A 22,356-nucleotide genomic window follows, 5' to 3' on the forward strand; every position below is an offset into this window, starting at 1 on the left:
GGGTTTATCCCAGGCATGCAAGGTTGGTTTAATATACGTAAATCAATCAATGTGATCCACCACATCAACAAAAGCAAGACCAAAAACCACACGGTCATATCAATAGATGCAGAGAAAGCCTTTGACAAAATACAACATCCCTTTATGATCAAAACACTACAAAAAATAGGAATAGATGGAAAATTCCTGAAGATAGTGGAGTCTATATATAGCAAACCTACAGCCAACATCATACTCAATGGTGAAAAACTGGAAGCATTTCCCCTCAGATCAGGTACTAGACAGGGCTGCCCACTATCACCATTACTATTCAACAGAGTGTTGGAAGTTCTTGCCATAGCAATCAGGCAGGAGCAAGGAATTAAAGGAATACAGATTGGAAGAGAAGAAGTCAAACTCTCCTTATTTGCAGATGACATGATAGTATACATGGAAAAACCTAAGGAATCTAGCAAGAAGCTTTTGGAAATCATCAGGCAATACAGTAATGTGTCAGGCTATAAAATTAACATTCAAAAGTCAGTGGCATTCCTCTATGCAAACACTAAGTTAGAAGAAATTGAAATCCAGAAATCAGTTCCTTTTTCTATAGCAACAAAAACAATAAAATATCTAGGAATAAACCTAACCAAAGAAGTGAAAGACTTGTAAACTGAAAATTATGAGTCACTACTCAAAGAAATTGAAAAAGACACAAAGAAGTGGAAAGATATTCCATGCTCATGGGTTGGAAGAACTAACATCATCAAAATGAATATATTACCCAGAGCCATCTACAAATTTAATGCTATCCCCATCAAGATCCCAAGCACATTTTTTAGGAGAATAGAACAAATGCTACAAATGTTTATCTGGAACCAGAAAAGACCTAGAATTGCCAAAACAATCTTGAGAAAAAAGAACAGAACCGGAGGCATCACACTCCCAGATTTCAAACTATATTATAGGGCCATTGTCATCAAAACTGCTTGGTACTGGAACATGAACAGACACACTGATCAGTGGAATAGAATTGAGAGCCCAGAAATGAGGCCCCACACCTATGGACATCTAATCTTTGACAAAGGGGCCCAGACTATTATATGGGGGAAACAGAGTCTCTTCAACAAATGGTGTTGGAAACAATGGGTTGAAACATGCAGAAGAATGAAGCTGAATCACTGTATTTCACCAAATACAAAAGTAAATTCCAAGTGGATCAAGGACTTGGATGTTAGACCACAAACTATCAGATACTTAGAGGAAAATATTGGCAGAACTTTTCTCCGCATAAATTTTAAAGACATTTTCAATGAAACGAATCCAATTACAAGGAAGACTAAGGCAAGTATAAACCTATGGGACTACATAAAATTAAAAAGCTTCTTCACAGCAAAAGAAACCACTACCCAAACCAAGAGACCCCTCACAGAATGGGAGAAGATCTTTACATGCCATACATCAGATAAGAGTTTAATAACCAACATATATAAAGAGCTTACCAGACTCAACAACAAGACAACAAATAACCCCATCCAAAAATGGGGGGAGGAATTGGACAGAATATTCACCACAGAAGAGATCCAAAAGGCCGAGAAACACATGAGAAAATGCTCCAAGTCTCTGATTGTCAGAGAAATGCAAATCAAGACAACAATGAGATATCACTTCACTCCTGTGAGAATGTCACACATCAGAAAAGGTAACAGCAGCAAATGCTGGAGAGGGTGTGGGGTCAAAGGAACCCTCCTGCACTGCTGGTGGGAATGTCAAGGTCCAACCTCTGTGGAGAACAGTCTGGAGAACTCTCAGAAGACTAGAAATGGACCTACCCTATGACCCTGCAATTCCCCAGCTGGGGATATATCCTAAGGAACCCAACACATCCATCCAAAAAGATCTGTGTACACATATGTTCTTGGCAGCACAATTTGTAATAGCCAAAACCTGGAAACAACCCAGGTGTCCAACAACAGATGAGTAGCTGAGCAAGTTGTGGTATATATACACAATGGAATACTACTCAGCTGTAAAAAATGGTGACTTCACCGTTTTCAGCCGATCTTGGATGGACCTTGAAAAAATCATGTTGAGTGAAATAAGTCAGAAACAGAAGGATGAATATGGGATGATCTCACTCTCAGGCCGAAGTTGAAAAACAAGATTAGAAAAGAAAACACAAGTCGAACCTGAAATGGAATTGGAGTATTAAACCAAAGTAAAAGACTCTGGGGTGGGTGGGTGGGTGGGGAGAATACAGGTCCATGAAAAATGATGAATGAAATACTGGGGGTTGTATTGCTAAATGGGAATCTGGGGAATGTTATGCATGTAAAAAAGAAAAAAAAAGAAGTAGAAACGCAAAGCAGAAATTGACTGAGTTTGGAGTATGGCACCAAAGTAAGAAAGCAGAAGTATACTAGAGTTTGCAGTGAGTACCTCCCTAATACTTCCTCTCCACTTTTCCAAGCTTTGGGTCCATGATTGCTCAACAATTTGTTTGGCTTTGTATGTTAACTCTTTTTTCAGTCACCAGGTTCCAGGTGTCATCAGGATGCCGGCCAGACTTCCCTGGACTGAAGACACCACCAATGTGTCCTGGAGCTCAGCTTCCCCAGAGACCCATCCTACTAGGGAAAGAGAGAGGCAGACTGGGAGTATGGACCGACCAGTCAACGCCCATGTTCAGCGAGGAAGCAATTACAGAAGCCAGACCTTCTACCTTCTGCAACCCTCAATGACCCTGGGTCCATGCTCCCAGAGAGATAGAGAATGGGAAAGCTATCAGGGGAGGGGGTGGGTTATGGAGATTGGGTGGCGGGAATTGTGTGGAGTTGTACCCCTCCTACCCTATGGTTTTGTTAATTAATCCTTTCTTTAATAAAAAATTAAAAAAAAAAAAAAAAAGAAAGGAGCCTAAAGGCTGCAAGAGAGAAACAAAAAGTCACATACAAGGGAAAACCCATAAGATTATCTGCAGACTTCTCCACTCAAACTCTAAAAGCCAGAAGGGAGTGGCAAGATATCTATCGAGCCCTGAATGAAAAAGGGTTTCAACCAAGGATAATATATCCTGCTAGACTTTCATTCAAACTAGATGGAGGGATCAAAACCTTCTTAGATAAACAACAGTTAAAGGAGGCAACCATCACTAAGCCGGCCCTGAAAGAGGTTCTGAAAGACCTCTTATAAACAAGAACATCACTATAATACTTGCAATATATCAGAGCAAACAAAATTTTTTTTTGAACAATGGCACTACAATACATTAAATCCATAATATCAATAAATGTCAATGGCTTAAACTCACCCATCAAAAGGCATAGGGTAGGGGATGGATCAGAAACCATAACCCAACCATATGCTGCTTGCAAGAATCCCATCTGTCACAACAAGATAAATACAGACTTAAAGTGAAAGGATGGAAAACTATCATACAGGCTAACGGACCACAAAAAAGGGCAGGAACAGCCATTCTCATCTCAGACACGATAGATTTTAAATTAAAGTAATAAAAGATAGGCAAGGACATTACATAATGATTAGGGGATCAATCAGCCAAGAAGACTTAACAATTATTAACATCTATGCACCCAATGAGGGACCATCTAAATACATTAAGTACCTACTGAAAGAATTTCAAAAATACATCAATAGTAATACAATAATAGTGGGAGACTTCAATACCCCACTCTCACACTTAGACAGATCAACAAAGCAGAGAACCAATAAAGATACAACAGAATTGAATGAAGAGATTGACAGACTAGACCTCTTGGACATTTTCAGACTCCTCCTCCCCAAAAAACTGGAATACAGCTTCCTTTCAAATCCACATAACACATATTCAAGGATAGACCACATGTTAGGCCACAAAGACAGCATCAATAAATTCAAGAGCATTGAAATCATCCCAAGTATCTTCTCAGACCACAGTGGAGTAAAACTAACATTTAACAACAAACAGAAAATTATTAAAAGACACAGAATTTGGAAACTAAACAACATGCTCCTTAAGAACCACTGGGTCAGAGACTCACTCAAGTAGGAAATTCAAATGTTCCTGGAAACTAATGAAAATGAAGACACAACCTATCAAAATATTTGGGACACAGCTAAAGCAGTACTGAGAGGGAAACTTATAGGCATACAATCACATATTAAACACCAAGAAGAAGCTCAAATGAACGACCTTACTGCACACCTCAAGGACTTAGAGGAAGAGGAATAAAGGAACCCTAAAGCAACCAGAAGGACAGAAATCACTAAAGTTAGAGCAGAAATAAACAACATCAAAAATAAAAGAACCATACAAAAGATCAATGAAGCCAAATGTTGGTTCTTTGAAAGATTAAACAAAACTGACACACCCCTAGCCAGACTCACCAAACAAAAAAGAGAGAAGACTCAAATTAATAGAATTGTAAACGATGGAGGAGATATCACAACTGACACCACAGAAATCCAGATAATCCTGCGAAACTTCTATAAAGAACTATATGCCACCAAGCTAGAGAATCTGGAAGAAATGGAACAATTCCTAGAAACATATGCCCTTCCAAAACTGAACCAAGATGAACTACTACAAAATCTAAATGCACCAATCACAGACAAAGAAATTGAAACAGTTATTAAGAATCTTCCAAATAACAAAAGTCCTGGACCAGATGGCTTCACAAACGAATTCTACAAAACTTTCAGGAAACAGTTAGTACCCATACTTCTTAAGCTTTTCCATAAGATTGAAGAAACAGGAATACTCCCTTCCACCTTCTATGAAGCCAACATCACCCTGATACCAAAAGCTGATAGGGACAGAACAAAAAAGGAAAACTACAGACCAATATCTCTGATGAACATAGATGCGAAAATATTAAATAAGATCTTGGCCAACCGGATACAGCAACATATCAAAAAGATTGTTCATCATGACCAAGTGGGATTCATCCCAGGAATGCAAGGTTGGTTCAACATCCGTAAGTCAATCAATGTCATTCACCACATCAATAAAAGCAAAGCCAAAAACCACATGATTATCTCAATAGATGCAGAGAAAGCCTTTGACAAAATCCAACACCCATTCATGCTCAAAACTCTACAAAAAATGGGGATGGGAAATTCCTCAAGATAGTGGAGTCTATATATAGCAAACCTGCAGCCAACATCATACTCAATGGACAGAAGTTGAAAGCATTGCCCCTCAGACCGGGGACTAGACAGGGCTGTCCACTGTCACCGTTACTCTTCAACATAGTATTGGAAGTTCTTGCCATAGCAATCAGGCAAGAGAAAGAAATCAAAGGAATGAAGATTGGAAGGGAGGAAGTCAAGCTCTCACTATTTGCAGATGATATGATAGTATACATAGAAAGACCTAAAGAATCCAGCAGAAAATTACTGGAAGTTATTAGGCAATATAGCAAGGTATCAGGCTACAAAATCAATGTACAAAAATCAGTGGCATTTCTTTATGCAAACACTAAATCTGAAGAAGAAGACATCCAGAAATCACTCCCATTTACTGTTTCAGCAAAATCAATCAAACACCTAGGAATAAAGTTGACCAAAGAAGTGAAAGACTTGTATGCTGAAAACTATGAGTCACTACTCAAGGAAATATTAACTGATACCAAGAAATGGAAAGATATCCCATGCTCATGGATTGGAAGAATAAATATCATCAAAATGAATATTCCCCCCAGAGCCATATACAAATTTAATGCAATACCCATCAAAGTTACACCAAGCTTCTTTAAGAGAATAGATCAAACACTAAAATCATTTATCTGGAACCTTAAAACACCTAGAATTGCCAAAACCATGTTGAGGAAAAGAAACAGAAATGGAGGCATCACACTCCCAGACCTTAAACTATATTATAAAGCCATCATCATCAAAACAGCTTGGTACTGGAACAAAAATAGGCACACAGACCAGTGGAACAGAATTGAAAGCCCAGAAATAAATCCCCACACCTATGGACATCTAATCTTTGATAAGGGGGCCCAAAGGATTAAATGGAAAAAGGAGGTTCTCTTCAATAAATGGTGCTGGGAAAACTGGGTTGTAACATGCTGAAGAATGAAATTGAACCACCTTATCTCACCAGAAACAAAAATCAACTCCAAATGGATCAAAGACCTAGATGTCAGACCAGAAACAATCAAATTCTTAGAGGAAAACATTGGTAAAACACTTTCCCACCTACACCTCAAGGACATCTTTGATGAATCAAACCCAATTGCAAGGAAGACTAAAGCAGAAACAAACCAATGGAACTACATCAAATTGAAAATCTTCTGCACATCTAAAGAAACTATTAAACAAACAGAGAGACCCCTCACAGAATGGGAGAAGATTTCCACATGCCATACATCAGACAAGAAACGAATCACCAAAATATATAAAGGAAACTTAGCACCAGAAAAGCAAATGACCCCATCCAAAAATGGGCAGAGGATATGAACAAAACATTCACTACAGCAGAGATCCAAAAGGCTAACAAACATATTAAAAACTGCTCTAGGTCACTGATTGTCAGAGAAATGCAAATTAAGACAACACTAAGATACCACCTCACTCCTGTAAGAATGGCATACATCAAAAAGGACAGCAGCAACAAATGCTGGAGAGGATGTGGGGACAGAGGAACCCTTTTACATTGCTGGTGGGAATGTAAATTGGTACAGCCTCTGTGGAGAGTAGTCTGGAGAACTCTCACAAGGCTAGACATGGACCTTCCATATGACCCAGTAATTCCTCTCCTGGGGTTATACCCCAAGGACTCCATAACACCCAACCAAAAAGAGGTATGTACTCCTATGTTCATAGCAGCACAATTCATAATAGCTAAAACCTGGAAGCAACCCAGGTGCCCAACAACAGATGAGTGGCTGAGAAAGATGTGGTATATATACACAATGGAATACTATGCAGCTATCAAGAACAATGAACCCACCTTCTCTGACCCATCTTGGACAGAGCTAGAAGAAATTATGTTAAGTGAACTAAGTCAGAAAGATAAACATGAGTATGGGATGATCCCACTCATCAACAGAAGTTGAGTAAGAAGATCTGAAAGGGAAACTAAAAGCAGGACCTGACTAAATTGTAAGTAGGGCACCAAAGTAAAAACCCTGTGGTGAGGGGTAGACATGCAGCTTCCTGGGACAGTGGGGAGTGGGAGTGGGTGGGAGGGATGGGTTAGTCTTTTGGTGGTGGGAATGGTGTTTATGTACACTCCTAGCAAAATGTAGACATATAAATCAGTAGTTAATATGAGAGGGGGAAAATCAATTGTATGTCTCAAAGTTTTTCAAAACCAAACTGAATCTTTTTAATATATAGGCTGTGTATTTGATATGCGGACTCTCTCAAAAGCCTAGACCAAGTAGATTAGAAGCATCCAATAGCATAGCTATATACAAGATACTGGATACTGTACAGCAAACCCTAACAAAAGGACTTTTCAAAGTTAACCCAATTACCAAATAATGTGATGATAACATTAACTATTGATTGTCTTTTTGAATCCTAAGACAGCAGGAACCTCACATCTCCACTATAGAGCCCTTACTTCCCCCAGTCCTGGAACCCTTGGATAGGGCCCACTTACCCGTATGCGTCTCCCAATCCATACCAAATAATATTGCATCCGCCGATCACAACCTAACCAACGCAACGATTGCCACCTCAACATGCTTCACCTCAGACTGTGTCCAGAGACTTCACGAGTGGAATGACAACCCTTCAGCTTCATTACTCGGGTGAGACCTTTCCTTTTATAGTACACTCTAATTTCACCTCAGGTGGTTCACTTTCTAACAAAGTCCCATAACCTAGATATACACCAGTTTCTGTGAGAGAGAGCTTATGTTCACACGTATCCATAAACTACTGCAAAATATATACCTGAAAGCAGAAGTACACTAGAGTTTGCAGTGAGTACCCCCCCCCCCCAACACTTCCTCTCCACTATTCCAAGCTTTGGGTCCATGATTGCTCAACAATTTGTTTGGCTTCATATGTTAACTCTCTTTTCAATCACCAGGTTCCAGATGCCACCAGGATGCTGGCCAGTCTTCCCTGGATTGAAGACCCCACCAATGTGTCCTAGAGCTCAGCTTCCCCAGAGACACACCCTACTAGGGAAAGAGAGAGGCAGACTGAGAGTATGGACCAACCAGTCAACGCCCATGTTCAGCGGGGAAGCAATTACAGAAGCCAGACCTTCTACCTTCTGCAACCCTCAATGACCCTGGGTCCATGCTCCCAGAGGGATAGAGAATGGGAACGCTATCAGGGGAGGGGGTGGGTTATGGAGATTGGGTGGTGGGAACTGTGTGGAGTTGTACCCCTCCTACCTTATGGTTTTGTTAATTAATCCTTTCTTAAATAAAAAAAAAAAAAGAAGTAGAAGGAATGATTACCATTTACTTAACACTTTCCCAAGGCCATTCTCTCATGAATGTAAGAGATTTTCCTACAGCTTTTTCACTCTTTTCACTTACCTCAACCCAGCACCTACCACTCTCCTCCCCATCTTTACTGTTTTATTTCATCAGAGATGAAACACATTTAGTAACTAGTAAGTAAGGAGATAGACACCCCCCAGTGCTATGTTTATAAAAATATAAAACTACAGTGTAAGTATTCAATGAAAACTTGAAAAATATTTGTCTATTCTTAAAAGAAGTAAAAAGAAAAAATCTGTTAGGCTATTTAATATTAATATTAGATATTAAATATCATCTAAATAGATACTATCAGCAAATTCTTTTTGAAAATTGGTCTCTTTTATTTTTTTACCCAAAGCCCTGTTCAAGCTTCGGCTTTCAGTGTTGCTGTGTACTGAACCTTGGATCTCAGGGCCTCAGATGTAGAGGTCTTTTGCATAACCACTATGCTGTCTCCCCAGCCCCATAGCACAGTTTTCATATGGCCCTGTAATTTCATAGTATTTATTTGTTTAGTTCAATAATGATGTTGTTGCTGTCAACTCATTCTCTCCATCCTAACACAAGAAAGGTTCTACAATCATTGAGCTTCTACTTAATCTAACATATGCAACACAAGATATGTATCTCATTAAGCTCTTAATTACCTCCTGATCCTAAGATCTTTTTTTTTATAACTGCTGCCGGGGTTATCCCTGGGGCTTGGTGTCTGCATAATGACTCCACCTCTCCTAGTAGCCATCCCCCCCCCACCCCTTTATATGACAGGACCAAGAGAAACATAGAGGAGAGGTAGAGATATAAAGGGAGAGAGAAAGAGATGCACCTAAAAACCAGCCCCAGCTACATCACCACTAGTGAAGTTTCTCCCCTGCAGGTGGGGAGCTGGGGATGACTTAACCAGGTATGCCACCCCGTCTGGCCCCCTGACCTTAAAATCTTAATGTAGCTGTTATTCATGGAAATTAACAATGTAAAGGTCATTTCTTTGTCTTCACAAAAGTAGTCAACTGAATAAAAGCTCCATACCTCATAAAACAAATTAGGCCGGTTAAAAGAAGCTGTGAAGGTCAAGCACTTGTCAACACACAATATTTTCTGAGCATCCTTCAGCACGTGGTTGGTGGCTGTTGCTGTCAACCCGATGAGTGACGTGTTAGGGAACTGCCGCTTTAAGATACCAAGTGCTTTATAATCTGCAAAGAAACACACAATCAGCCCTCTTTCTGTCCCTTCAGGAATAAAGGGCACCTTCTAATCAAGGACTCATTGATTTCTGCAGCTCTCTACATCAGCGCGTCGGCAGCTGCTACGGAGCCAGAGAAAGCTGGCTTTCATACACCCTGAACTGTTCTTCAGAGACATGGTCCTTGGCCACGGATGTAAATCCTTGGTGAAGAAAGGGAATATTTGAACATTTCCCAGAAACTTTAGATTGCTCTGTACCAGCTGAATGGTGGATTCAAGATGCAGTGGGAGAAGCCCTAGTTTTTTAGTCTATGTCTGATGAGAGAGAAGAGGGCACTGGCCAAAAGCCTCCTGCCAACAGGATCATCCCAGTGAAGGTGGATTCAGCCAGGAAAGGCTTAGTGAGGGCACTAGTTATATAGAAACCTATTTCAAGAAACTATTCTGGCTCATGCCTGTTCTACACAGCTCAATCAGTATTTACATTCTCCTTAGTACTCCCTTAAATAATTAAACTTTCTGAAGGGAAAAAAATAAGAATTGTGGCTGATGGGTAGAGCACATGCTTTGCAAACCTGCAACCCTGAACTTGATTTCCAACACTGCATGTGACTAAGCAGAACTCTCTTCATGCTCGCTTTCTCTTGGATAAATATTTGAAAGGAAAAAGACTTTGTAGAATTTGCCAGGTACTAAAGTAGAGGTCTACCATGAAAATCTAGGAGAAATAACTGAGGTTTCAAGTAGGTTAACACTTATCTGTGTCTTTTTTTAAATTTTTCTTTTCAAATGCATATTTCCAAAGATTTTTTTTCTTTTCTTTAAGTGAGAGAATACATCGCTCTGGCATTTGTAGTATCAGGGATCAAACAGGATTCTCTTGCAAGTCCCATTGTTCTACTGCTACACAACCCCCACATTCACCTGAGTTGGATCTGGAAAAATGAACAGAGGTTCCTGAGGAAGGGCAGATGATGAAAACCATCTGACAGAGGAGACACACTTACATGCAGACGCAGTACCTAAAATTACTTGGCAGGTCCAGAGAAGAGCAAGCAATAAAGTGGACCAAAACACAGTGTTTTGCTGGCTGCTTCGACTATCCACTCCAGAAACCTGGGAACTTGCATTCCCTTATGGCTTCCAAACTGCTCGTCCTAAAAAAAAACCTGAGAACCAGTCACCATTATTCTCTAAGGATCTTTGCTGGAAAAATCAGTTGAGAGAAGTGGAGGTGCCAGGCCAGCTGGAGGATGTCCTGGTTCTTCACCACCACTTCCATTCTTCCCAACCAGAGACCTGGCCAGTCAACAGTGGCCCCATGAGACTGCTGGCTACATATCTACAGTAGCAACTGCCACACAGAATGAAAAGCTTCCCAGAGACCTTTTACAGGCCTCTGATTTGGTCAGGGACTCCGAAACTGACCATGTGGGGGGACCTGGTTGAGCACATGTTACTATGCGCAAGGACCAAGGTCCAAGCCCCTGCTCCCACCTGTAGGGGGGAATCCTTCACAATTGGTGAAACAGATCTAAAGGTGTCTGTTTTTGTTTTGTTCTGTTTTGTTTTTACCTCCCTTCTTAATTTGTGTCTTATAAAATAGAAGAAAAAAGAAAAAAGAATCAGGAGCAGTGGATTTGTAGTGACAGCACAAAGCCCCAAGGGATAACCCTAGTGGCGAAAGGAAGGAAGAAAGGGAGGGAGGGAGGAAGAAAGGAGATGAAAAGAAAACTGGTCGGGGGCAGAGCAGTAGCACAATGGGTTAAGAGCACATGGAATAAAGTGCAAGGACCAGTGTAAGGAACCCAGTTCAAGCCCCCGGCTCCCCACCTGCAGGGGGTTTGCTTCACAGGCAGCAAAGCAGGTCTGCAGGTGTCTATCTTTCTCTCCTCCTCTCTGTCCTCCCCTCCTCATTGGCTTTCTCCCTCTCCTTTCTTTCAACAATAACAAGGGCAACAAAATGGGGAAAACGGCCTCCAGAAACAGTGGATTCGTAGTGCAAGCACCAAGTCCCAGCGATAACTCTGGAGGAAAAATAAATAAATAAAAGAATTGCTAATGTTTGAAGGAAAAAGGAGATATCCACACATACATAACCATGTACATAGCACCTATTTTCTAGAAGTTGAGGCATCTACTATATAAGAATTAGCTCCCAAGGAGAACGTTGATGACTTGGGTGAATGCTGAAGAATAATGACAGAAGTGGATGAGCACTCCTCAGCACACATGGAGGTGAGTAAATGCCACCAGGACAGAAGAGGACTCACTGTGTTATCCTCTTCTGTCCTGCTGGCATTTACTCACCTCCATCAGTCAGGAGGGCACTTATGCCTGTTCACAGGACAGAGGTCCCAACAGGCGGCACCACAAAGCCTAGAAGTGCAGGAGGTTAGACCATCTAGGCTGTGTGATGACATTTTATGATGCTGACACAATGGCAAAGCCTCCTGACTATACGATTCTCATCTGGTGCCCTGGGTGTTAAGTAAACTGCATCTGCCAATAATACACTGCAAAGATTAAAGGCAACTGGAATAAAAAGATTAAAAGATTCCACTCTGACTTCCCTCCTAGGAGGGCCAGAGAAAAATGTAAGTAGAGGAGATTGTGAACAGAAGCAGGGATTTCCACTGTGTAAATCTGAGTCAGGAGCTTTCTAGACACAAGGTCACTACCGGGTCTGAAGTCATGGCCCCACTGACTACAGCAGTGAACTTCATCCACGGCAATCCGGGTCAGTCTCTTGGCTTCATAGGCTTTCTCGAGTCTTGACATAAACATTTTGCTTTTGGCAATTTTCTCCGGAGTCACGTAGATGAGCTTGAGCTTGGAGTTCTTATTTACCATTTCAGCGTGGACCCATTTCACATGCTCCTGTGGAAGGGTAGACAGAGTATAGAGACTGAGAAGAAAACCAGCAGACTGCAGTGCTAGGTGGTGAAGGAAGATGGTCATTGCTCAAAAGCAAGACCTAGGCTGTTCAGTTCATTAGAATCAAAACCATGTCCCAGCACTAAGCTTCACCAGCTCTGTAAATAGCATTTCAGCTATTTATTTACACCCAGTCTGTTGAATGACAGAAGAAAGTCATATGAGAAAAAAAAAATGTGGAAAGACACTTCCAATAAGGATTTATTCTACGAATGCATAATTATAAATTGTTTCATAATATAATCCAAAACACAAGCTAAATGCAAAGGCTATGGGTTTTATTCATCTTGATTTTGTAGTTACTTCATGTGAACAAAAATGTATTCCTGGAGGGGGGCTTAGAGAAGGTGGTGGAGGGCCAGGGAGGTAGGAAGACAGTAGCACACCAGACTTTCATGCCTGCAGCCCCACAGACCCCAGATTCAATCCCTGGCTCTACCACATGCCAGAGCTTAGCAGTGCCTAGACATTCTCTCAGGAAAATGGATATTTAAGAAAAAAAAATTAAGTATCCCACAGACTTGTCAAGCAATATAACTAGAAATGGATTGCTCTATTGTCAAAAGATCTGAATTCTAAACAAAGAAGCTTCCTCAACAAAGGATAAACGGGCATTGTCCATTGTCCAGGCAGACATCAAATACAGGATTAAACTTTCTCCAAGAAAGAAATCCCACTGGTGGGCCGGGGGGGGGGGGGGGTGTCAGTGAGTTACAATGGGAAGAGATCTATAAGATCCTTGGGGAGCTGAGGGGATAATATGGCCAAGCTCAGTTGCTGTCTATCTGCATCTTTATTGGGTATATGACACAAAAGTGCTACAGATGCTACATGTAATACTAACACCAGACTTCAAAAAGAGTGAAAAAGAAATGTGCATTTATTTACAGCTATAATGATTCATGAGCTGCTAATGATGTCCAGGTTTAGCTGTATCTTAAAAGCAGTCATACAAGATGACTGGTCAGCAGATGTCCCTATACAGTAGTGCCAGGCAATAAATGTTAAGTGTTATGAGCATAGTTCTCTTACTACTACTACTACTACTACTACTACACACACATACATACATACATGAACCTATTACTGTTACTTACAGACACAGAAGGTTAAATTCCATGTCAGTATTACAATGCACAAAATAATTGTGAGATGATTTTTTTAAGGGGGAGGAGCATGTTCAATGTCACCACTACTGGACTGACTTTTTCATTTCAGTCAGAGAGGGAGAGCTTCCCCTGGTACTGAGCTTCTCTGTGGTACTGAGACTAGAATCTGGCTAGGTCACAGGCATGGCAAGACACACAGCCTACTAGGTAAGCTGAATTCCAATCTCTTTGATGATTTCTTAAAAGCACTTAAAATTTAAAAACCCTCAGCTCATGGACCACATAAACAATGGCAAAGGAATGGAGCTAGCCTATGAGTAGTAATTTGCAACTCTTAACGTTATAGTTGTAGGATTGTAAGGTTTTTTTTTTTTTCCTTTTGTTGCCCTTGTTGTTTAACATTGTTGTGGTTATTGATGTCGTTGTTGTTGGAAAGGACAGAGAGAAATGGAGAGAGGAGGGGAAGACAGAGGGGGAGAAAAAGACAGGCACGTGCAGACCTGCTTCACCACTTGTGAAGCAACTCCCCTACAGGTGGGAAGCCGGGGGCTCGAACCAGGATCTGTAAGTTTTGTTTTTTTTTTAAGATTTCTTTTTTAATAATATTTTATCTATTTGACAGAAACAAAGAGAAATCAAGAGGGAAAGGGGAAGTAAGAGAGGGAAAGGATGAGACTGCTTGTGAAGCTTCTCTCCTGTAAGCAGGGACTGGTGGCTTGAGACAAAATCCTTACACATTACATGTGTGTGGAACCAGGTGTGCCACCACCCAGGCCCCCAGATTATAAGTTTATAAGCAGTTCAGTGGCAGCTGAAACTCCTATTTCTTTCTTTTAAAAAAATTTTTTTTAATTTATTTTCCCTTTTGTTGCCCTTGTTTTTTTTTATTGTTGTTATAGCTATTGATGTCGTCGTTGTTGGATAGAACAGAGAGAAATGGAGAGAGGAGGGAAAACAGAGGGGGAAAGACAGACACCTGCAGACCGGCTTCACCGCCTGTGAAGTGACTCCCCTGCAGTTTGGGAGCCAGGGGCTCGAACTGGTATCCTTACTCTGGTCCTTGTGCTTTGCGCCACATGCACTTAACCTATTGTGCTACTGCCCAACTCCCTGAAACTCCTATTTCAAATGAATTTATATTAAACAAATTAAGTAACTGTCATGGAAACATACCTTAGAACTAGAAGCATTCAGCATGGTAGCTGAAACTCCTAATTGCTTTAAAACCATTAATTGGTCTTCCATAAGAGAGATCAATGGACAAATCACAAGTGTAAAACCTGCAAGAGAAAACAATTCTACTTTAAATTTGCACTATCTCCACAAAGAGTAACTTGTGGACTGTAACTTGTGGACACTGATAAAGACTAATGGTTTTTTTTTTTTTTTCTTTCTTGTCTTTTCTTTTTCTCCAGAGCACTGCTCAGCCCTGGCTGATGGTGGTACTGGGGACTGAACATGGGACTTTGGAGCCTCAGGCACAAGAGTCTCTTTGCATAACCATATCTAACCTCTGCCTGAAGACTAATTTTCAATGCAGATCTATCAGTGTACTACCCATCTCTTACTCTCAATTAATAAAGGTGGTAGATAATAATCCATGATCGTAAGACAAAGACAAAGATCACTAACTTTCAGCAGAGCTCTTCCCTGTGTGGGTGCCACAGGCTGCAGCTCTCAGCTGTCCTCTCACACTACTCTGGATGATGTGTTCACTCTGGCTTCCATGGTCATCTCCACATCCACAGCCTTGGCTAACTCAGAACCCTAAGAGCCAAGTTTATATCCAACCAGTCTCTTCCCTACCCCACTCCCAGGTGTCTCACAGGCATGGTGAAGTCAACCCATCACAAACTGAATCCACTACTTTCCTTCTCTCTCACTAAGAATTAAGTTCCTTTCCCAGTGCACCCTAACGTGGTAAACAACCTCAATATTAGATTTCATATATGTATGGCTAGGGAGAATTTTTTTTTTTTAATGAGGAATCAGAATTTTCTGTATGTGTGATGCCAGCATTTCTGAGGCTTTATTTTTTTTTTTTTCCCCATTCATTTATTTCAGAAAGAAAAGAGGAGAGTGATGGCAGCATCAGCCCACCATCTACTAGGATTTTCACCAGGCCAGCCATAATGTTCCTATCTGGTGCTATGGCTCCAACCCAGGATCTCATGCAGGGCAAAGCAGAGACACTACCAGGTGAGCTATTTCCCAGCCTCTCAGCACGGTTTTTTTTTTTTTTAAACTGAAAAGTATATTAGGGCAAATGCCATTTCTACAACTTAACAGAATCGTTATTAATACGTACCATCTGAACACAGTGCTGGTAACTGGTAGCATAAACTCTTTCCACCTCCAGTAGGCATAATTAGAAAGACATCCTTCCTAGACATTGTCACGTTAATAGTTTCAAGCTGAAGCAATCTGAACTTCTGCAGTTTAAAGACATTTTGAAGCACGTCTTTAACTTTGCCAGACCACGGAAAATCTAGTGAGACAAAAACATATTAATCTAAATATGAGGCAAACACTGAAATGACTGCTTTTATAGTTGAGAGGAATCAAGTAAACATATGTAAGACTTTTAATACTGGCAAGGAAGACAGCATAATGGTTATGCAAACAGACCCTCATGCTTGAGGCTCTGAGGTCCCAGGTTCACACCCCACACCACTATAAGCCAGAGATGAACAGTGCTCTGGTGGTGGAAAAAAAGACATTCAATACTTATGGGCAATTAAACTTTTTAAAAAATTGTTATTATCTTTATTTTATTAGACTGAGACAGCCTGAAATCAAGACAGAAGGGGGTAATAGAGAGGGAGAGAGGTAAAGAGACACCTGCAGCCCTGCTTCACCTCTTGCAAACTTTCCCCCTACAGGTGGGAACCAGGGCCTCAAATCCAGGCCCTTATGCATTGTAACATGTACACTCAACCAGGTGCGCCACCACCTGGCCCCAACAATTAAACTTTTTAATGTAATTTTTTTTTTCCCCGTCCAGGGTTATTGCTGGACTCGGTGTCTGCACCATGAATCCACCGCTCCTGGAGGCCATTTTCCCACTTTTTGTTGCCCTTGTTGTAGCCTCATTGTGGTTATTATTATTGCCATTGTTGATGTTGTTCATTGTTGGATAGGACAGAGAGAAATGTAGAAAGGAGGGGAAGACAGAGAGAGGGAAAGAAAGATAGACACCTGCAGCCCTGCTTCACCTCTTGCAAACTTTCCCCCTACAGGTGGGAACCAGGGCCTCAAATCCAGGCCCTTATGCATTGTAACATGTACACTCAACCAGGTGCGCCACCACCTGGCCCCAACAATTAAACTTTTTAATGTAATTTTTTTTTCCCCGTCCAGGGTTATTGCTGGACTCAGTGTCTGCACCATGAATCCACCGCTCCTGGAGGCCATTTTCCCCCTTTTTGTTGCCCTTGTTGTAGCCTCGTTGTGGTTATTATTATTGCCATTGTTGATGTTGTTCGTTGTTGGATAGGACAGAGAGAAATGTAGAAAGGAGGGGAAGACAGAGGGGGAAAGAAAGATAGACACCTGCAGACCTGCTTCACCACCTGTGAAGCAACTCCCCTGCAGGTGGGGAGCCGGGGGCTCGAACCGGGATCCTTATGCCAGTCCCTGCGCTTCATGCCACATGCACTTAACCCACTGCGCCACCGCCCGACCCTCTTTAATGTAATTTTGAGAGGTTTTAGCTCACTAAGCTAGGCCATAACAAATCTAATAATAATTCATCAGAAATAAAAATACATGACATCTGAGAATTAATCTTTATAGAACAGGAAAGCATTGATCAGGCATTAAAATGTTGGTATTCATAGTATGATTTAAAAAAGAAAAAAACTCAAATATGAACAATGTTGACAATTATTTAGAAATTTCAGTTAAAACACCTTGTTTAGAAGCGATTCACTAGAGGAGCCAGGCGGTGGTACATGTAGCTGAGAGCAGTGCATAAGGACTCAGTTCAAGCTCCAGGTCCCCGAAGCTTCATGAATAGTGAAGCAGTGCTACAGTATCTCTCTACCTAGCTCAGTATTTCTCCCCTCCCTCTTGACTTCTCTCTGTCTCTACCCAGTAAAATATAAAAATTATAAAGGAAGTGGTTCACTAGAAAACAAGATCCTCCAAGCACTGTGAATCTTCCTAGAGTGGTTAACAGCCCACTACTGTTACTAATCAGCATTATGCTTAGCAAGATCTTGAATTCAGCAAGGTTTGATTGAGGCCCTGGGTTCAATCAAACCACTCAGCTCTGCTTTTGGTGGTGCCAAGGATTGAACCTAGAACCAGTGCTTCTGTGCCATTTCCTTGGTCCATTAAGTGTCTCTGTGTGTGTTTAATTAACCTTATTTTAAAATTTTTTAAAATATTTTATTCATTTTTGGATACAAGAGTTGAGAGGGAGAGGGAACAGGAGGGAGGGAGGGAAGGAGAGAGGGAGAGAGGGAGAGAGGGAGAGAGGGAGAGAGGGAGAGAGGGAGAGGGAGAGGGAGAGGGAGAGGGAGAGGGAGAGGGAGAGGGAGAGGGAGAGGGAGAGGGAGAGAGAGAGAAACTTGCAGCACTGTTGTAACATTTGTAAAGCTTCCCCCCTGCAAGTGGGAACCAGGGTCTTGATTCTGGATTCTTGTGCACTATAATGTGTGCACTCAACCAAGTGTGCCACCACCCAGCCCCTTTAACCTTATTTTTTGTTAAAGAACATGCAAAAATAAATGGCCTATCTACAAGTTTCTCACTCCCTTTAAGTAGCTAGTTTTGCAACAAAATGTAAGCCCCTCCCCCCAAAAAAACACTAGCACTAATCCATGCAGCAAAATCATTTACCTCAATTTTAAATAAGCAAGAACTAAAACTAGTAAGAGAGAAAAAAATAAAAGAGAGCACACCTTCTTTATTCCAAGCAGCAGGTGAAAGATCATATTCACTGCTTTCGCCAGCACCTGAGTCTTCAAGACACTGCTTTATTTTCTTTGTTAAGATGTTCTTCTTCTGAATCAGCTCTTGCTGCCTTTCCAGAAGTTCTTGAATTTGAATGTCTACTGCCTGTAACTCACTGGTTATAGAATCTAATTCCTCAGTTAGAGCTATGAGAGAGGGGGGGGAAAGATATAACGGCTAGACAGTTAATTAAAACATGGTTTTCTCGTTGGTTTTGTGGATTTGCCTCTAAAGCTAAATTTGAGACAGACATCCAGCAGCAGATCAGGCTGTTAAGAACATGTGTTCAAGCATCAAATAGATTGAATTAGACCTCAGACTTACTCTTCTCTTACTTAAGTGACCTTGAGCAGGTAGTTATTGGAGTTCCTATTTCCCTGTCTGTAAAAGGGGGGTAACACCCACCTTTCATAGTATTGCTTCAAAGAATCAAATAAAATAGCCTCTTGAAATTCTTGACACAGACTCTAGTACATAGTTAAGTATTTAATAAGGATGATGACTGTTTTTATTATATTGTGAAGCAATGGTCCAACAGCCTTCTAAATCATACAAATGCTCAAACTTTGAAACAAAGAGCAGCTATTTTAAGAGTAACTCCCAGGAGTCAGGCGGTAGTGCACATGCTTAAGTGCACATAGCGCAAAGCACAAGGACTGGCGGAAGGATCCCGGCTCAAGCCCCAGCTCCCCACCTGCAGGGGAGTCACTTCACAAGTGGTGAAGTAGGTCTGCAGGTGTCTATGTTTCTCTCCTCCTCTCTGTCTTCCCCTCCTCTTTCTATTTCTCTCTGTCCTATCCAACAACAAAGACAGACAACAATAATTACAACAATAAAGCAGCAAGGGCAACAAAAGGGAATAATTTTTTTAAAAAAACTTAAAAAATAATAATAACTCCCTAGCTACTTCATTGTTATTTCATGAAGATATTCATATCTGGATTCACCCAATAACACAGAGTCCTTGAATATAAACAAGATGATGAAGCAAGTAAGGGGAGGAATCATCTGTGCTGTGAGAATTAGTATTGCAACTCTGATGGAATTTCTGCAGAAGTCTCAGGATATGATTCTTCTGTCTGAGTAGCAGCGTCCAAGTGAGATTCCTTTTAAACCAAATGAGTGGAAGCTAGAAAGACGCTAAATATATTATTGCATGTGATCGAGCAATCCTCCTTCTAGGTTTAAGCCCCCCAAAATTGAGGAACTCAAGTAAATATCTTAACACCAATGTTTACAGTAGCATTAGCATAGTATCCAAATAGAGGAAACAGCAAAATATCCACTGACAGACAAATGGATAATCAGTCCAAAGATACATGCCAAGGGGCTGAGCAATGGTGCACCTGGTTGAGCACACATATTACAATATGCAAGAACCCAGATTCAATTCCCCTGTCCCCACCTGCTGGCAGGGAAGCTTCATGAGCGGTGAAGCAGTGTTGCAGGTGTCTTTTCTCTATCTCCCTTTATACTATTATCTCTCCATGTCTCTTTCCAGTAAATAAATAATTTTTAAAGGATATATGCTGGGATAGCAATCAGTCTTTAAAAAAAAGTGCTAAAAGATGGATGAACTCAAAGATGTTTTAAGTGAAATAATCCAGACACAAAATAATACAAAATAATGTATCAGGAAGAGTCAGCTTTAGAGACAGAAATCAGACTAGTGTTGCAGGGACTGAGGAAATGAGACTAAGTGAAGGTATATAATCACTGGGAACAGTTTCTTTTTGGAGTAATGACAAATTCTGGAGATGGATATTGAGGATAATTGCACAATGATGTGAATGCATTTTTTCTTTTGTAAATATCTTCTTTTAATGCGAGAGATACAAAAGAAAAGATACACAGAGTGCCACTCAGCTCTGGTTTATGGTGTTGCACTGGAACCTCAGTGTCTCAAGCATGAAAGTCTTTTGCAGAACCATTATGCTGTCTCTCCAGCCCATGAATGCATTAATAGTACTGAATCGTACACTGAAAAAAGTTTAAATGTTAAATGTTCTTTTATACAATTCACCATGATAAAAAAATCATTTATGTTATTGTGTTTCTTTTAATTAATATTTTATTAGGGAAATAATGATTCACAAATTGTCACATTTGATATCATGATTTTTTTTTTATTACTGGAGTTATTGTTGTTATTGATGTTATCATTGTTAGATAGGGAAAGAGAAATGGAGAGAGCAGGGGAAGACAGAGAGGGGAAGAGAAAGACAAACACTTGCAGACCTGCTTCACTGCCTGTGAGGTGACTCCCCTGCAGGTGGGGAGACGGGGGCTGGAACCAGGATCCTTACGCCAGTCCTTGCACTTGGCGCCAACCCGCTTAATATGTGCTTAACCCGCTGCACTACCTCCCTACTCTCCTGATATCATGATTCTTAAAACAAGTATTTTCTAATTATTTTTAACTACACTTAAAAATAGCCTAGAATTCATACCAAAATTAAGGATTAGAGAAGAGCACCTTTTAAAATATCTTTTTCTTTTTAAAAAAATTGCTTTATTTATTTATTAGGTAGAGACAGAGAAACCAAGATAGACAGACATACAAAGAGAAACAGATTGTGAAGCTTCCCTCCTGCAGGTGGGGACCTGAACCTGGGGCTTGGATGCAGATCTTTGTGCACTGTAATAACATGTGCGTTCTACCAGCTTTGCTACTGCCTGGCCCCCAAATGTCTTTTTTTTTTTCAAAGAACATGCAATAGAGAAAAAACTATACCAATTATTATTTCCACCAACCTGAAACAGATGCCATTCTAATATTGAATTGGAGATTCAAATTTCTTTCTAAAAAAAATAATAATCATAGCAAGGAAATTAGAAAAACACCTGTTAAGAATATTTAACCTATTGATAATCTGTCACTATTAAGCATAGAACATGCTAAAAAGTAGATGATAAACTGAGTGACTTTTCAAGTAAGTGCTACATAGGACTTTCCATGCTAGTTTGCATAGAAGATTGTCTAGATTTTGGAGAAGAGGCATAAAAACTTTTAAGAAAAAAAAAAATGGGGCCAGGTGGTAGCGCAGCAGGTTAAGCGCACATGGTGCAAAGCACAAGGACTGGTGTTAGGATCCCGGTTCGAGCCCCCAGCTCCCCACCTGCAGGGGGTTCACTTCACAGGTGGTGAAGCAGGTCTGCAGGTGTCTATCTTCCTCTTTCCCTCTGTTTTCCCCTCCTCTCAAAACAAGCAAAAAAAAAAAAAAAAAAGGCCTCCAGGAGCTCTAGATTCATAGTGCAGTCACCGGGCCCCAAGATAACCCTGGAAGCAAAAAAAGAAAAACTAGTACAATTAAACTAGTACATTTTTTAAAAGCCTCTTTGTTGCAACTACAAAAAATGAAATTAAGGGAGTCGGGCGGTGGCACAGTGGGTTAAGCGCACGTGGCGCAAATCGCAGGGACCGGCGTAAGGATCCCGGTTCGAGCCCCGGCTCCCCACCTGCAGGGGAGTCGCTTCGTGGGCGGTGAAGCAGGTCTGCAGGTGTCTTTCTCTCCCCTCTCTCTCTGTCTTCCCCTCCTCTCTCCATTTCTCTCTGTCCTATCCAACAACAAAGCAACGTCAACAATGGCAATAATAACCGCAACGAGGCTGCAACAAAAAGGGGGGAAAATGGCCTCCAGGAGCGGTGGATTCGTGGTGCAGGCACCGAGCCCAGCAATAACCTTGGAGGAAAAAAAAAAATGAAGTTAAACAGTTTTAATACGAAA

The 22,356-nt window shown here is 40.9% G+C and overlaps 1 protein-coding gene across 2 annotated transcripts in view; it reads right to left on the reverse strand.

Moving 5' to 3' along the window:
* Window positions 1-22,356, reverse strand: part of RECQL (RecQ like helicase) — a 40,046-nt gene that overhangs the window by 17,104 nt on the left and 586 nt on the right. Inside the window, exons 2-7 of one of the 2 annotated variants that reach the window (XM_060194479.1) lie at window positions 21,383-21,430; window positions 18,577-18,774; window positions 15,978-16,157; window positions 14,843-14,949; window positions 12,305-12,503; window positions 9,465-9,631 (exon numbers count right to left, since the gene is read on the reverse strand). In XM_060194479.1, the coding sequence (XP_060050462.1) occupies window positions 9,465-9,631; window positions 12,305-12,503; window positions 14,843-14,949; window positions 15,978-16,157; window positions 18,577-18,774; window positions 21,383-21,398 (867 nt within the window). In that variant the 5' untranslated portion in view covers window positions 21,399-21,430. The remainder of the gene's footprint in view (window positions 1-9,464; window positions 9,632-12,304; window positions 12,504-14,842; window positions 14,950-15,977; window positions 16,158-18,576; window positions 18,775-21,382; window positions 21,431-22,356) is intronic. The other variant, XM_060194481.1, reaches the window with a different exon arrangement.

This window comes from Erinaceus europaeus, chromosome 7 (genome assembly GCF_950295315.1).
Source record: "Erinaceus europaeus chromosome 7, mEriEur2.1, whole genome shotgun sequence".
NCBI classification, from domain to species: domain Eukaryota; kingdom Metazoa; phylum Chordata; class Mammalia; order Eulipotyphla; family Erinaceidae; genus Erinaceus; species Erinaceus europaeus.